This window comes from Ammospiza nelsoni, chromosome 10, assembly GCF_027579445.1.
Source record: "Ammospiza nelsoni isolate bAmmNel1 chromosome 10, bAmmNel1.pri, whole genome shotgun sequence".
In the NCBI taxonomy this organism is placed as follows: domain Eukaryota; kingdom Metazoa; phylum Chordata; class Aves; order Passeriformes; family Passerellidae; genus Ammospiza; species Ammospiza nelsoni.
This window is the reverse complement of record NC_080642.1, coordinates 21,884,342-21,902,021: the sequence shown is the minus strand read 5'-3', so window position 1 is coordinate 21,902,021 and position 17,680 is coordinate 21,884,342. Positions and strand designations below refer to the sequence as shown.

At 38.1% G+C, this 17,680-nt stretch overlaps 1 protein-coding gene across 6 annotated transcripts in view; it reads left to right on the top strand.

Annotated features, from left to right (window-relative positions):
* The window catches only part of WDR33 (WD repeat domain 33), a 68,304-nt gene that overhangs the window by 23,965 nt on the left and 26,659 nt on the right, over positions 1–17,680 (top strand). Inside the window, exon 8 of one of the 6 annotated variants that reach the window (XM_059479676.1) lies at positions 8,476–9,271. The exons of 4 other annotated variants lie outside the window; for them this stretch is intronic. In XM_059479676.1, coding sequence (XP_059335659.1) covers positions 8,476–8,480 — 5 coding nt within the window. In that variant the 3' untranslated portion in view covers positions 8,481–9,271. Of the gene's footprint in view, positions 1–6,019; positions 6,196–8,475; positions 9,272–17,680 lie in introns of those variants that run through there. One more of the 6 variants, XM_059479675.1, reaches the window with a different exon arrangement.

The following is a 17,680-nucleotide window of genomic DNA, read 5'->3' as shown; positions in this document are numbered from 1 at the left end:
GGATTTTTTGTACATTGTTTAGATCAAATACAATGCTGGGAAATTATTTTTATTTCCTACTTTCACACATCATACAGCTAGCTATTCTGGATAATATTGGTGCTGTGCAGTTGAAGGAGTTCTACAGTGTCCTTTAGGTCCAGAGTTTCACTTCACATGTTAAGGTGTTTTTCAAGTTGTCACACAGAATTATAAGTCAAATGTAACTATCAATTAACAGTCAGATGTATTAATTAAAAAGATCAGGACTCACAGGAATAATATGTCAATATGTTGTTGCTCAGAATGATCTTTCAACAACAAGGAACATTTTTTAAAAAACAGATTTGAAGATTCTAATGGTAAGGAATGCTTTTAAAGCAATTCTGTAGAGTGCATTAAAGTTATTGGGATAAGCTTTGCTGCTATAAAAACAACGGAATTCCACAGACTTACTGCAGGTGCTTTTGCTTGCACTAGAGCAAATGAATATTTATTCCTGTTGTTTATTGAAATGGTTTCCTTAAAAGTGGCCTGAAGCAACAATTCTAGACTTCCCTTCTGAAGAGTACTGGAGAAACAATGGAAGTGGTAAATTACATAGGATGGATTCTTGAGGTTTCCCTGCAGTTCTTTCAGCTGTCTGGAATGGGCTCTGCATTTTCCCTCTAGTTTACCCTGTGAATTCATGGGCTGCATGAGATACTTATTAACTGTGTCCACTTCCCTTGAATTCCTCAAAGTGAAGGTGAACAGGACACCCTCCAGGGTTCTTGATGGGTTGTGCCAGAGGTTCTGAGTCTCATTTCTTCAATCTCCAAGTCCCTTTTTGCTGGCCAGTTTTTCACTGCTCACTGTTGCTTTGGCTGTTGCTTGTACTACCACAGCTTTCCAGGGCACAGCACGGGGAGTTCGGGCATTTTGTTAGCAGAACATGCAGATTTATCAGGCTCATTTTTAATACCCTAAAGAAATAAATAGGATTAAATTCTTGTTTTCTTGGAGAACCATCTTTAAATAATTCCAATTATCTTGGAAGAACTTGTAGGTGGAGGAAATAGCTTTGAGTGTCATTGCTTCCCCACAGCACAGGCACTCCCTTTTCTCTTGAGGTAGAGCTGCTGTGGTCCTGATTTTGCACCACTTGCTTTTACCTCTGTGAATTTCTGTCATTTCAGCATCTTGATGATGGTAGTGAGTGCAGTTAATAAAATACTTAGGTAGGAGCTTTAGTGATGTTAAAAAAATGTTCTTTTAAAAATAAGCCATGGAAAACAGGCTATAGTGTAGCAACGTTTTATTTTCATGACAATAATCTGTTCTGAAAAACATTTCCAATAAAATGATCTCAGATCTTTTGTCTAAACTGTTGCAATGAAGTTAATGCTGGGAGTATTTCTGTAAGAATATACACGTGAATGGCTTTTAGTAATGCTAAAAGTATCTAGTGAATAACTAAAAACAGTACAACATTCATGTCCCTTTATTTATATGAGAAATTAATGCTATTGCTGATTTTACTGGTAGCAGTGACATTCTGGGTAATGTGTCTGTGCTGATGTATCCCTGGGAATATTTTTGGGTAGGTCATTAATAAACACACGATTCCTTAATTATTCCCAGCATAACATCATGGGTTAGGAGGCTACAAATAGATTTTGGATTTCTCAGTTCCCTTCTCCTTCCTTCTCCTTCCTCTCACAGAATCCAGTAGAAATGAGTTCTTGGGAAGACTGTAATGTTTTCATTCTGAGGTGTAGATGAGCTCTGTATTCCCAGGGTTTCAGAGTTACCTGCCTTAAATAGTTCTTTTGGGGAGGATGACTCCACCCAGCTCTCTGAACGATGGTGTAACCCATGCTTTTTAAAATACTTTATAGTTATGTTCTTCTATTTTCTGTCTCTAAAATAGGGTGATGCATTAAACAATCTTTCAGCCAGTATGGTAGACTTGGCAAAAGATTTTTCTTAGCTTATTCAAACAATTGCAGGTAATTAGGATTTTATTGCATTCTGCCTGGATTTGAAATGCACCATTTCTAACAACATTGAATTTTTAACACTACAAAATAACCCATGTGTTTGTGCCTGCAGAAATCACAGCAATTGTGAATAGACTTTCTGTCTGCTCACAGGTTCTGAAAAAGTGTTTCCACCTCTATTCATACTGAAATAACTGAGGGATTTATTCCTTTCTTCTTTTCCATTTCTTAGTCTTTATTAACAAATAATGTACCATGAATCCCCTTAAGCTGTTTGAATCTATTGTATGGTTGTGTTCTCTGCACTTCCTGCCTGAAAGTGAAGGATCTCTTCAGAGTTTTTTTTCTCAAATAGCAAATCCTGAACTTAATTTAGACATGAGTTCCATGGGTAAAAGGAACTTGAGGAGCAGAGCTACATCTTCAGCTTGGTCCCTCACTTTTGAACATGTATTATTATCCATCTCTTAGCCTTGAAGCAAGTAATTTCTGAAACTGTTTCCTTTTCTTGGAGTATAATTGTACATTGGGTAATTTTAAAGAAAAAAACCCCAACACTTCTGTTTCCAACTTTATTACCCTTACATGAGGTTTTTCCTTTTTTCCCCCTTGTCTCAAAAAAGAGAGAAAACTCAGTAAATTCCAGAAGTGCATGTATGTCAATGCCATGTTTCTTGTAAGGAGACCTGTTTTTTAAACCTTCTGGAGTTTTTTGTGGGGATTGCTTCTTTAGGCTGTTGGGATTTCAGGTATATTTGAAACATCTTCTAGCCTAGGTGCATCCGTGCATGAAAGTTTGCATTGCAAGGTTTTTACTCAGAACAGAAGCTCAGGATGAAATGAGATCTGGCTGATAGTGGCACCAACCATATTAATCTAGAGAAGGCAAGTCCTTGAATTTTTGGACTTAAAAAGATTATCTGTTTTGGAATGCTGGTATTGGACCAGCTCACCTCTTTGTTGGTAGGTATTTTTGTTTGCCAGCTGATGTTGCAGGTCTCTGATCTTCATCAGTCTGTTGCCAAAGCTGAGCTGGGGAAGAGAGGTGTTGCAGCTGAATCAGTTGAGGAACAGCAAATAGCTGTGCTTTCCATGTGCATTGGGCACAAGAAATGTTAAGGAATTTGTGTTAATAGTGGATCTGTGGGAGATTTTCTCTACACAGACAGCATCACTTGCACAATCTGTGATTTAGAGCCCTGCTGTTCTGCTGCTCGTGTTGTGCCAGTAATCCTGCTGCTGCTCCTTTGGTTCTTTGTGCATGGTGGGCTCCTTACAGTCTCATGCACTTTCCTCCTCTCATTGGGAAATGTCTTTACCTTTGTGAGATTAAATGTTACAAATATTGTACACAATTTCTTGCTTCATAGCAGGAAGGTATTGCACAACAAACATTTCCCTAGCATCTTTCTCTGCACTTTGTTCAGAGTTAAGCAGCACCAGGGACTTGGAGTGGGAATACTCATACCCTTTCCTGAGCTTGTAGCTAATCTCAGTTGCTGCTGCTTGGTAGGATGGTGGACATCACCTATATTAGATGGGAAGAATCCCATTTCTTGCTTGAGGCTACTAAAAAGTGTTCAGGTTTCACCTGGTAACTCAGTGTTCTTCCTGACAATGACTTTCAGGATTAAAGTGCATTGGTTTTCTCTGCATAGAAAACTTTATTATAGGTAGGCTTCATTGAAATATCCACTTCTCTATGTGTTAGAAGTAAAAATCCTTCTGAGATGTAAGAAACTACCCTGCTATATTGACTTACTATCTCTGCTGTATTGGCTTTGTATTTCTGAAGTATTCTGGACTGAACAAAAATTTGGGGCTGAACCACTAGTTTGAGGTGGTTTACAGAAACTACCATTAAAAGAGTGATAAAGTGATAGCTTCAGGCTTTTACTCTGCTTCCTAAAACAATTCCAGGAGAATTAGAGGATGTTGAAGACTGATCTTGGAGCTGGTTGCACCTGATATGCCTAAAAACTGCAGTTCATTATTTTGTGAGTAGTGTACAGCATACTTTGTCTTAGAGTTCTGATTCTTACCTAGAACCAGTGTTTTGAAAATCCTGAAAAATTAATAGGAAATACATAGAATTCTCTAGGAACAGGTAAAGGAGATCACAAGACATGAATCACAGCATTGTGCTATAAAAAAGTTGCACTGCACATTTCTGTGAAGGCATTTCATGAGACAAGAATGAAGAGACACTGTGCAAGAAAGAGATTATTTCAGATGCAACTTTGAAATATTTTCATCCCTTAAAATTGTCCTGAAGCTGAAAATTTTATACTCACTTATATTGAGCCCAAGGGCAAATTTTACACTAATATTTGTAACCCTTCTATTCTGTTAAGCTTGGAGAAATAATGAGAAACCTCAGAGAAACCAGGACAGCCAGCTCTCAGTGCTGCTGAAATACAGGATAGTTCCATAAGAACTTCTCTGCATTGCTAGGATTTCTTGCCTCTGGTTCCTTTTGTGTGTCTGCTGATTGCAAGGGGCAAATAAATACTGAATTAGGTAAAACTATTTTTTACAGATTGTTAGTTATAAATACTTGAGAGATTAGAACTAAATTTCCATTAGTTGTGACTTCACATGGAATTAAAAATAATTGTGCCCAATAATCTATGTAGGGCACAGGACCCACCTGCAGTGAGAGCTTTGTCATTCAGCCCTACTCATGATTGTGAAGGAGGAAAAACACCATCTAAGCAGATAACATTGATAGTAATGATAAAATCCTAAATTACAGAGACATTTGAATGCTGTTTCTTGATGTTAAGGTGTTATCAGTCTTCCTTTCTCAGTACAAGTGTGGTTGTTGAAAAGGAGGCAGGCTGGGTGCCATTGACGATGGAGGCCTCTGGGGTATCTACTCACCAGTATCTGTCATAGCAAAAGTTCTCAGCAAAAAAAATTCTGTGCAATTAGCCTTAAGCCAGTTATATTAGTAACTCATCTCTGATAAAGTCTTACATGGATGAATATTCAGAATTGGGCTCTTCATTAATTAGATTTTTACTGGACTCTCTTTTTCTGACATACTGTTTCCTCAGAGAGCACAGACAAAATGAAGCTCTTTTAGAATAAGTGGTGGAAGCCTTAAGAAAATAGGAAAACACAGTTACTTGCTGAAAATAATCCCTGTCAATCCTTAGAAACTTCACCTTGCAGGCTTTGTCATGCCACTTCCATGAGTTAAACAAAACTCTTTATTTAACTTTTGTCTTATTATATCCTCCAGTTACTGTACTAAAAGCTTTTGTGCATTTAGGTAAGCATAAACCTTGTAATGCATTTGATATTTTCTTTCTATCATTTCTATTCTACATCCCTAAATTATTTCCTGTTATTTTTACATTTAGCTCTGAGGGCTATTCTAGATTTAGTAGTGAGATACTTGGCATCAAGTTTTATCATGTGAATGGTACCATAATCTCATATTTGAGATTACATGTTGCTTGGGACAGCCAGACCCTGGGACATGGGGAGACAGCTTGCTGTTTTCCATAAAATTCAGTGACTTTTATTCCCATGCCTTTCATAACTGCCTGGCATTAACTTCGTCATGAGAAAGCTGATCCTGCTTGTGATACATTGTATTTTTAGGAAGACACAGTCAAAATTTAAACTGGGAATTTGCTGAAATGGGATTGTATAACAGACCAGGAGAAAAGGGATAAACAAGAATCCTGAATAAATCTGTGTGAAAGGTGGCTGGAAATAAGAAGCAATAGGAAATGTGAGGCAAGTGTGGAGGCTGTGTCAATATGAAAAAACAACAACAGCTTGTGTAAGGGTTGAGAAAAGCTGGTGACAGTGTGAGTGTGGGGATGAGAATGGGGCGTGGTGGAACTTGGCAAGTCACACTGGGCATTTTGTGAATAATTTTGGGCAACCTGAGTCACTGGGTCAGCCACTGGAGAGGCAGGGGTTTCCTGTCTGAGTGACACACGTGGACACCAGTGGGCAGTGCAGAATGTGCCAAGAGTGTACCTGTGCTGATCTGTGTGGGAACAGTACCCCTGATAGCTCTTACATTTGTGTTCTGTCAGGGCTTGTAGAGACTCCAACTGATTGAACAGAGTTAGGAACATGCTCTGTGTTTGTTCTGAAGATCAACATGGAGTGAATCAGAGAATGTGCTGAGTTGGAAGAGACCCCCAAGAATCATGGAGTCCAACTCTTTAGTCCTGGTCATCTCCAAGATTCACAGCCCAGGAGTATTGTCCAAACCCTTGTTGAACTCTGTCAGGCTTGGTGCTGTGACCACTTCCTGGGGACTCTGTTCCAGGGCTCAACCATCCTCTGGGTGAAACTTTCCTGGTGTCCAACACAAACCTGTCCTGACTCAGCTCTAGCTGTTCCCCTGGGTGCTGTCACAGGTCATGAGAGTGAGGAGATCAGTGTCTGCTCCTCCCCTTCCCCTCACAAGAGGTTGCAGACTGCAGTGAGGTCTCTTCAGGCTGAACAAATGAAATTACCTCATCTGTTCCCCTCATGGGCGGTGCTTCCCCTCCAGACCTTTCACAATCCTCATGGCCTCCTCTGGACTCTGTCTGAAACTTCATGTCTTATCTTGTGGTGTCCCAGCACTCGAGGTGGGGCCACCCCAGGTCAGAGCAGAGCAGGACAATCCAATCCCCCCTTGCCTGGCTCCCCAGGGCACGGCTGGGCCATGGCTGCCAGGACACCTCTGACTCACATTCAGCTTTCCATCCATCAGCACTTCCCACAGCTGCTCTCCAGTCACACACTCAGCCAGGGTGGCCCATTCCCAGTGCAGAACCCAGCAGTTGCCCTTGGTGAAGTTCATGTGGTTGGTGATTGCCCAGCTTGTTACAGTTTGATGAGGGAGGGATGCCATCAATCTCACTGCACCTAGGAAAAGCCAATTAAAATTCATTATCTTCTTTAGTAGTCCTTGTGAAGCTATGTGGGCTTTTTCTTCTTTTTAAGTTCTGTCGTTTTACAGCTCTAAAACTGAAATATCTGAAGTGGCTCATCAGTTCTAAGGTTAGCTCTGGTTCACTTCAGCTGGGAGTATGACCAAGGTACTTCTGCAGAAAGTAGCTGAGTAGGTAAAGCATGCAAGCATGTACTCAAGACTTATTTACAAACTTCAGTGCCAGAACTTTCCAAGGACTGATCCTTATCTCACAGTAAAAATAAAAATTGTCATTTAATTTTGCTACTCACAGATAAGATTTTTGTGGAAAACAAAGCACTTCTTGGGGAAGACATTTTGATTTTTGCTGTTGAAAGTATAAATGTGTCTTGCAGATAAAGTAGTTGTCATGAAATTTTTATTCATTTATAAAGGGAGGTGTTTGGGAGAGTTTTTTTTAATAATTCAAAAGTATTAGGGCTGTTAAGTTCTTAGCTTCAAAGAAGCACACCTGTAAGTATGACAAGTTTAGCTATAAAGGGGAAATCTAAAACTACTCAAAATTTATTTGTCTTATAAAAAGTTTCACAGGCAAGGTTTGACAATTCTTCTATCTCAGACAGTTTAGATTACTACTTGTAATTATTAACTCAGTGGAAGCACCTAATATTTCTAGTTCTGCCAAACATTGTTTTGATACATTACATAAGCCATCCAGTTCAATGCATCAGCTAGTTATTAATTTTATTTTTATTATATTATTAATATAATTATATACTTTTAATATGTACAGTATTTTCTTAATATTTTTCATATTGTGTATGCCCCACTGGATTTATGTAGTGAGAGCTGTTCCAGATTTAACTAAAGCCACTTAGAGAAATAGCTGTATCATTGTAGTTTAATTTGCTGGTGTAGACAAGAACTGCAAGTATTTTACTTACATTGTCGTTGAAGACAAAAGGTGATCTTCATCTGGTTCTGACCATTTGTAGAAGTTTTGTCTGAATTTTGACCATTTGTAGAAATTTTGCTCACCTAACTTAGTTTTTAAAAGGAGCTCACCATATATAAATATGAACCTGAAAAGCTGAACATTAACTATAACAGGAGTAGAACAGGTGCTTCTTCCAAGTCACCAAGATCTTGGAGGGTAAACTTCAAATTTTCATTTCAAAAAGCTGAGGAATGAGTTACCTTAGCTGCTTAATATTGGGAAGAAAAATACTTTTTAGTAAAAAACAAACCCAGCTTTCTGTGTGTGCTGGCAGATGTGTATTTTCTACATGTACAATAGGTCTTTTTCTCTGCCTGTTTATTTAGAATGATGGAGATCATGAAAATACTGTAGCTATTGTATTAAAATCTTGTATTTTGAACTTCATCACTTTAAAAAAAAACCTCTAGAGTCATAATAACCTTATAAATTAGTAGCTGTAATACTGATGTAATTACTGTAACTATTTTAGTTCTCAAAGGGTAAAATGAATAGATGAAAAAAATGGAGCTCAGAATCCTATTATTAGCAGCATATTGTTATATGGTGGGGAAATCAAGGTTAAATAATTATACAATGCTTTTACAATTGAACTTCTCTTTATAGCTGACTTTTCTCCTCTCCAGGATAGTCTTATTCAGCTTTATTTTTTTCTCTGTGTGAAGATTTAAGGAAGAAGTAGCTCTGATTCACATTTACAACCCTCAGAATTTGGATAGAAAGACCTTAACATAAAGCCTAGTGCTCCTTGAGATCTATTTTTCATCAGAGGTTGAGATTCCTACTGGCTTTATAAATAATCACTACCCTCAAAGACTAAAAAAAGTCTCAGTGTCATCTTGGGATTCAGTGAAGAGCTGATATTCCACCCCTCCCTCCAACCTTCTGTGGGAGGCACTTGTCCCAAGCTGTTTGATAGAGTAAAACATTCTCCTTTGAAAAGGAAATTTTCACCATTTTTTAATATTTGGAAATATGTAGCACAAATTGAATTTAGAGATGGTATTCATATGTAATTTCCCACTTAAGTACAAGTTTAATGGGAATCCCCAGAAGTTCAAATGAGTTCAAACTCATTGATGTCCCAGATATGTTATTATAAAAATAAATATTATAGTAAAGTTAAAAGTTCTAAAAAAGAAAATAGTTTGTCTCCTTTTCTTATCCAGTGGAAAACACATTTTAAAGGCCATTTTCACTGCAGAGATGATCTCATGTTCAGGGTCTTTTTTTTTCACCTGTTCTCTCACTAGGGCAGTAGAAGAGTGTGAGAGCTTTGCTAAATTCTATGGCTTGTGCTGTCTCTGTCCTTGAGGTTTTCAGGCTGAACCTGGATAAATCCCTGAGTAACCTGCTCTGACTTTTTAGCTTTGAGCAGCTGATTGACCAAGAGACTTTGGAGATTTCTTCCAGCCTGACTTACCCAGAGCTCCTGGGGTACTGAGTTATACTGAATTCCCCTGTTTTGCCAAAGCCAGCAAAAATCCTACTGATGCAGGATTTAGCTGTCCATATGTGACATAAGGAACTGATCTTGAAAATAATCAAAAATTTTTTCTGGCAGCTTTTAACATCCATGAGGAAATGCACATTATGTGGATTGAAAAGGATTCATGTTTAGTGGGTGTTTTCTTTAGAGATGCTAAATGTTTCATCATTCCCTAGGAACTAACAGTATGTTAGTAATCATCACTGGAGTATCAGAACTTCCTGTGTCCTGCAAGCATTAAAACCTTGTTGTAAATAAGATGAAAGGTGTGATTGTGTGCTGTCAGCATCTTTAAAGCTTCTGCTGATGTAGTAAGTGAGGTAAACCAATACCTATTTTTATATATATATGCACTAAATATATGTAATTGTTACATTTGCATATATAATTTTTATATAAACATCTATAATGGTCCCAGTGGCACATTTTATCACCTTAATACTCATTTGCTGCTTTCTTTTATGTGTCAAAGTTATGCAGTCTTGAAAAAGACTTTGCAGGTTGTGTTGTAAAGCTGTAAAATCCATGCGCAATTAAATTGAAATAATTTGCTTTAAAAGAAAAAATAAGAAAAAAGTGATTTAGGTAGATGCTTTACTCCATTGACTAGGGCAGCCTAGATTTGTCTGTGTGCATTAGTGTTCCTGAAGCTGCATTTCTCTGGATCACATTCCCAGCTTCTCCAGGGATTTCCTAAGTTGACCTGCTGTGTTTACAAAAATTCGTCTTTACATCCAGGTGAAATGGGTGTTACCTATCTTTTTTCTTCTTTTTCTTTCAAGTAAGAACTGGTTTACAGAGTATATATTTCCATGTTCATTCCTATACCTCTTCCAGGTCTTGACTGTAATGTCTAAACCAAAATTATTTAATTTCTGAGTTTAGGCATTTTAACAGAAGACTGCACATTACTAAATTTGTGTTTATCTTTAAGATAAACAGTTACCTTAAAATTAAAAAAAAAATAGTTTTAGAAGTTGTTTTGTCTTAAAACATGAAAACTGCAGGCCAGATTTTTCCTGGTGTTTTTACTACAACCGAGTTTAGAAAGGAGTAACTACACATTTTAAAAAAAACTTGTAGACAAAATTCTCCCATTTGAATTGTAATTAATAGAGAACAAGGTACAGTTGCACATGGGAAATACAATCTGGACAGCTATAAAACCTATTTCTGTATCCTTAGGTACTTCCAATTGTTGACAAGATATCTCTGTTTTCTAAGGATTACCGAGTCTGTGGCTTGATAGAGTGCTGGGTGTTGCTGCTTGCTGTTTGTGCCTGGTCCAGAAGAATCTGCCTTTTCTTTGTCTGCCTTCTGTTCTTCTTACCCCATACATAATTCATAGGCAGAAATAGTGGTTTTAATTGGACCAGCTGATACAGTGAGAGAAAAGAGTAGCGTTTTGTTTTTGTTTTTTTAAAGGTTAGACCAGCCCTTCTTAAGGATACAGAAACTTGCTTATTTTAGGTCAGCTGATGTAGTTGGATAATAAGATGCATTTTCCCTGCAGATGTTGCTTTATGCCCTTAAATCTTCAAGCAACAACTCTTTGTTGCTTCCCTAGCAGGGACTCACCTACTTAAAATGACTGTAAAGGGTTTTTTCTGTAAAAGCATTATTCCTTCCCTTGGCTGCTTTGCTAAATTTAGCCCTTAGGAATATTGATAATATTGATGAATATGGATTACTCTTAATTGCCATTCTCCTTTTGGAAGTCCCTGTTCTCCACAGAGTTACAAGTGAGCATGTGGTATTAGAATTAGAAATGTGAAAAGCTAAATTCAACTAGACAGGATTTTTTATTGCATTTAATTACTCTGCAATTATTCTTTGAGCAAAGGTAGGTTCTTTGTTTCACACTACTCCTAGTTTGTCAGGAATATCCCCTGCTCCTAAAGGAGTGGAGGAACAAAAGCTCATTCCAGTCACCTACACAAGCATGTTGAGGTGTCATTTCTGTAGTACATATTGCATTTGCCAGCAGTTTTAAACAGAGCTTTCCTAAAATTGCAATCAGGAATTTTTGTGCTTGTATTGATTTAGAATTCCTGTGGTCACATCAAACTGGAGCTTTAAATAGCAGGTGCAGTGCTGCCAGCCATGTTTGGAGGGATGCAGCCACCCCTTCCTGGCTGGAACACACGTGCTGCTCGCTCACAGCCTTTGCACACACTGCCTGATGCTCTCCCCTGCCATTTGCTGTTCCCTGCATCACAGGATTCTTCAAGGATTATCCAGTCTGTGTCCCCAAGAGCTCAGTGTGGGTGTTTCAGTCTGTAGTTTCACCACAAGGATGTCTGTTCCCAGTCAGCTTGGCTGGAAATACTGGCAGTTAATCTGCAGTGGTTGAAGCTGCATTATTTCCTGCACAACTCTGTCATCTCAGCTATCATCCCTTCCACAGGTGTAGCAAATCACAGTAATTCACTGAAATTCAGAGGAGGTTCTGAGTCATGGGGGTTTATTCCACAGAAGTGACTTACTGGGTATTCCACAAGTTGTTTTTAACCCATTGCACAATAATTATTTACCAGAATGATGACTTGGTCCAACAGAATGTTGGTATTTGAAGAAGTTATTTTTAAACTTTTTTATAAGATGGAATAATTTACTTGGTAAGTAAGTTTACTTACTTCAACTTATTCTGCAAGTAAGGAGTAGGCATGAGGCAATTTTTCTGAGAAATACTTGGCAGCAGCAATTATCGCAAATAACTAGCAAACATAGTTCATTATTGGTATATGAAAGGGAACAGTATGGGGAATTTAAATTAGAATTTAATTGGACATAAAGGGCCATATTAAAAAGAAATTAATGTTGCATTTGTTGGACATGAAGAATATCAGAATGTTTTCCCTGATGTTTCCACTCCTTGCAGTCCTTGCACAGGAGGAACTCGAGCTTAGGGGTGAGGAGATAATTAATTTTTCAGTTTGTTGCTGTCCATGACTCTTGGATTGCAGTTACTGTGGGCTGGACATCTGCAGGGCTGGGAATGGCCACCCAGCTGCTTCAGGTGATGTGATCTGCTCTCCAGATGTTTTGTCCTAATTCTACTTCCAGTCAGCCTGAACAAACTACCTGCTAGTGAAAAATGATAAATTGCACTAATAATTCTGAAAATCTATCCCCCTTGAAAAGGAAGAGTTTAATTCACAGAGGAGCAGAAAAGCCTTTCTAAAACCACTTGGTAGATGATCAGGCTCTATAACTTTTAAATAACAAAACCTTCTGGGGAGGTTTACTCCTTTGTACATGATGCAGGAATATTTCCTGCTGCTTTGCCATGGATGTGTCATGCAGGCTGCAGAGCTCAGTCCCCAGGGCTTTCTGGGTGAGTGCAGGGGTCCAGGGGCACAGGCAGTGCTGTCTCAGGGGATCAGGGCCCAGGCTCAGCACAGGAAGCTCCTGTTTGTAGGGTCAGGTGTTCCCAGCCTGCTGCCCTCTCCCTGCAGTGCTTCTTGTAGCTGCTCACCAGATAATTCACATGGGAGTGTGTATTCCAAAACCAGACCAGCCTAATGGAGGTGTATTCTGTGTACTACAACAATAACTGTATTTTATTTGCACTGAAAATAAACTGTTGACATGGGATTATACCTGTTAAAGCTTCTTTTTTTTTTTTGGGTTGACTTTTTAAGGTTGAAAATACACTTTACTCCCCAATACAGAGTTGCTGTGTTAACAGAAACATTAAAAAATCAAATGTAAATTTGACAGAACTCTCATCATTTGGCCAACAAATATATTTGGTTTTTTCAGTTTCCTCAGTGGATTACTTCAGTAGCAATGCCCTGCTCTTACCTAGTCTTTCTTAAACAGAAATTAGACCATCTTCTCTCATGACAGTCATCTTTCTTTGGTCTGTGCTTATGAGACTATGTATGGAAATTTATCTGTGCAAGCGAAGAGGTGACTTTTTTCCCTGCCTCCCCCACAGCACTGATTCACTTAATCAGTAATTTTATTTTACAGAAGATTTTTAAAGTCCAGCTTCCTAGAAGATAAATCCTGCATTTTCACATTCCTCAGCTTAGCTGCAGACCTGACGCACAGCACTGTAAAAGGTATTTTATTTGAGGAGCACAGATCAGTTCCATGCCAGGCCAGGAGAGCAGCCTCCATGATCTCCCCCTCATTATTTTTGTGCCTTCCTTCCTTCCTTCCTTCCTTCCTTCCTTCCTTCCTTCCTTCCTTCCTTCCTTCCTTCCTTCCTTCCTTCCTTCCTTCCTTCCTTCCTTCCTTCCTTCCTTCCTTCCTTCCTTCCTTCCTTCCTTCCTTCCTTCCTTCCTTCCTTCCTTCCTTCCTTCCTTCCATCCTTCCATCCTTCCATCCTTCCATCCTTCCTTCCCTCCCTCCCTCCCTCCCTCCTTCCTTCTCCAAATTTCCCATCTTCCCAAGAGCACTTGCTTTTTAGCTGTCTCTGGAGCTTCATATATGGCCCCAGTTCATTGTAGTTATGGGAACTGGTTTGTACATTTCTGAGACTGGAAAGATATTTTGTATTTTCTTCCTTTCAGTGTGTGTAAGATGAAAATTTTTAAAAGCTGCTACAGAAAGCACTGAGAGAAATCTAAAGATTCCTTAGGAAAAAGCTTCTTTCTGAACCACATCATCCCAGTAAACAATTTTTCCTTTTTTGCTTTTAATTTTAAATTTGTCATATAGTTGATGTTTTCTTTTGGTGGTTCGAGCCACATTTTTTACATGAAGATGATTTGAAGTTTAGCAGGTATTTTTTGTGGTGCTGGTTTTATATAATAAATGCTCCAAAATTCAGGCAGAAAAAGCCCCATAGATAACTTGTTAATATTTTAAATTGTATTTCCAGAATAGTGATAATTAAAATCTGTGGTATTAATATTCCTCCTGTGGTGCTCATCCCATATCAAAGAAGACTGAGTTAAAATTCTGCAGGCAAGATCATTGTTTCAGAAAAGCTGAAAAGTTTCTTTTTCTCAGTGTTGCTGAAGAGATGGTCAAACTTCTTTTTTTGTTCTGTGTGCACTTGCAAATAGATGGACATTCTCTGTCTAGGCAATTATTTTGTCCATGTCATTTGATTTTTTATGTATTCTCTGGAATTTTGGCTCTATATATTATCTAGAATTTTTTATAAATTTTTTAAAGTTTTTTTAAAGCTCTAAAATAGTTTTAGTTCATAAAGTACTTCAAGCTAACTTATTTTTCCTCTGAGTGTAAGATTTTTGACTAACCAAGTTTCTGTTAAAGTATTTGGAAAATTTTCATTTTGAAATATTAGGCAATATATCTGGTGCTAGCATGGAGGGGTGTGTAATAACAGCCAGGAGCTGTTGGTGTAGCACTGAAAATGAAGATTTTTCTGCTTCTGAGGAATAATTTTCCTGTTCTAATCAACATTTTTTCCTGTTCAAGCTCTGATTACTTCATGGGAACATAACACTGCAGTTAAGAGTTGCAGTAGGCTTTTAGGATTCTTTCCTTCCAAATTCTGCATCATTTCTTTTTCTTATTCTGGGAATTTGTACCATGCTGCTGGGTCCATGTCCCTGTAGACTCAAATACAAATTCAGTTATAACCTGCATCACAGAGGGGAACAATATTCATGTCTTGGCTGATGTTTTTAATCCTTTGAGGCCAGCAGTGAGAAAATCTAACTGCCAGTGACTTCCAGAAGCACAGGGGGGTTGGAAGAAGTGTTTGGTCTCTCCATAGCCTGATGTGGTGGGATGTGTTGGATTCCTGTCTCCTCTGTTCTGGTCTTGAAAGAACATTCTCTAATATGTTATCATAGGACTCCTGTGTCACACCTATTTATTTGTTTTTACACTAAGAAGTAGTATAGCAGAAATTTTTTTCTCTGCACTTTAAAAATTGCATCTCTCTTCTTTTGTTCACATCTCTGTGTGATGTTACTAAAGGAATCTGAGGACAGGATTTTCCACAAATTATTGCCAGTACTTCTGCTTGAAAACCCACTTAAACTGGTGATAGCCCCTTTGCCTTTCTTCTCATGCCCATATATGTTATCTTTACATGTTCTCCATATCTTTCCTCTCTGGTTTTGATATATCTGAGTTACTTAAGTATTATTTGGTTGTTTTATCCCATTTCTTCCTGTTGACATCTCTCCCTTTCTTTGTTAGGTTTTATTGCACAAAATCCCTGGTAAGTTTTGAACATCATATTTTTCCCTGTCTTTCTGTTCAGCCACATGTGAAGAGCTTTGTTTTAGATCCATTCATGTGCTTGTAGAATTTAAAATAGGCATGCACAGAATTTTAGACAGCTTCATAAATACTTGTACAGTCACACTGCAAAACAGTTGTTTAATAAGGGATCTCTTTTTAGAATTAAAAATTGTATTTCTCTACTTACTTAGGAGCTGCAGTGTTATTTTTTAATCTAAAAGAGGAAAGGATTTCCTTAAATTTCAGAATTATTAGATGGCAAGAAGGAGAGGATTGGGAGGGTAGTGGTGATACAGGAAAGTCAGGAAAATAAGAGGAAATGAGGTTACAGATGGTGCAGAAATTTAAAGTAAGACAGAAAACATTCCTTGTTTCTGTCTCTTGCCTGACCTCATCTCTGCTGCTTAAAATTTCAAATGAAGGGTTTCTCTGTCTTAGGTGTCTGCAACATTATTCAGATCATTGTTTGTCTCCTGCATTTCAATTACACTTTTTCACTGAGATTATTTTTTTAAATTTTGCTGTGTTTTTTCTCATTAGCCCCAAATCACAGCTAAATTAAACATGCCTATGTAGTAGTGTGATATTATATATGATAATTACATGCCAGATTTTTTTTCTGTTTCAGTTCATGGTACTCTGTTCATTGGGTGGGTTTCTGTCCCTGTAATTTTTCAGCCCTTTTGTATTTCTGTTGCTTAGAAATTGGCCCTCTCTGCTTGAGATGAGAATTCTGTCTGCTCAGGAAGGGCAGTGCTTTGTAACCAGTGCTCTGCTTTCTGCCAGCAGTTTATTTCAGTGCACCTGCTGCTTCCCACTCTGCTCAGCCTTGGTGGCATTGCAAAATGCACAGAGCAAATTGAATAAATTCTGTCTTCATATCCCTTCCTGGATCTTTTACACTTGCTAATTGGATTATTGACACACAAGTCTTTTCCTGCAGTCTCTATCATAATCTTTCTGTCTGCCCCCTCACTTCAGCCCAGGCCTGCTGCTGTTTATTAATACTTGGGAGTATTGGCAGTCATGCACTTTTTGCCTTAGGACCAAAGAAAATAGTTTTCCCAGCTTCTGTGTCCTAAACTTAGTATTTATTTGCTTGAATTATAGTGGGCTCATAATTATAAGATATTTTGTAATAGCAACTGACTGTCAGAAATAGTTTATGTGTATTTTTTGGCTGGCAAGAAGAAAAATAGCATTTTTCTTGTGTATGTGTATAATGTGTATAAGTGCTGTCCCTTAAACAAAAAGGCACCTGTCTGGACAAGTGTTCATCTGGGTCTGGCCAGATGATCATGGCTGTCTTTAAAATTCATTACTTTATTTGACTGACAGGTGATAGTTCTTCTCTCAAAGGAATATTAAAAAGGCAGGAAGCTGCTCTGTCATTTTAATCATGGGAAAAAAAATTCTTCCAGTTAAAGAATATCAAGTTAACTGAAAGATTTTGGTAGTCCTTCTGTATTGGGTAATATCTTTTTATTAAGAGAGTCTGGGTTCACTTGGCAATAAGGGAATATCAAGAGAAGACTTCTTGTAACTTCTTTTACTGAGATCCACATACTTTTCTTAGTTTTTTGCAGCTTGCTGAGAGAATTCTCTGATCATGTGGCCACACAGGGGTTTCTTTGAAACTTGAATTAACCTCTAAACTAGGTATTTGGGCTGTTCTTTTCTCTTGCAACTGCCATAATCACCAGGAGAATTCAAATGAGCATCCAGCAGGATGTTAAAGGAAATAATTACTGGAAATTACTTCTAATGGTTACTCTTAGATTTTCTGGGAATCTTTGTTCTCTTCCCAGAGCTGACTTTACCACTTAGAACTTTGACCAAAATTTTGGTCAAAGCAGAGAGCTAGAGGCAAGGCGGTACTAAACTGTAAAGTGTCTGCTCTGATTTCCTCCCTTTCCCCTCTGTTAACTAAATTGCCAGTCTGAATTTTGGGATGCACCCAAGTTCCTTTATTAGCTTCAAGTTCATTTCAAAATACATCTAAATTGATGCTGTGGTTTTGACATTCCTTCTTAGCATTATGTACTGTAGTTTCAGTAAAACTATCAAACTTTAAGTGTCACAAAGGTGGAAAGGTGGGGATTGTGGCTCCCTGGTGGCAGGAGGTAACCACACCAAGTCATCATTTTCAGGAATTAGTGCCCAGA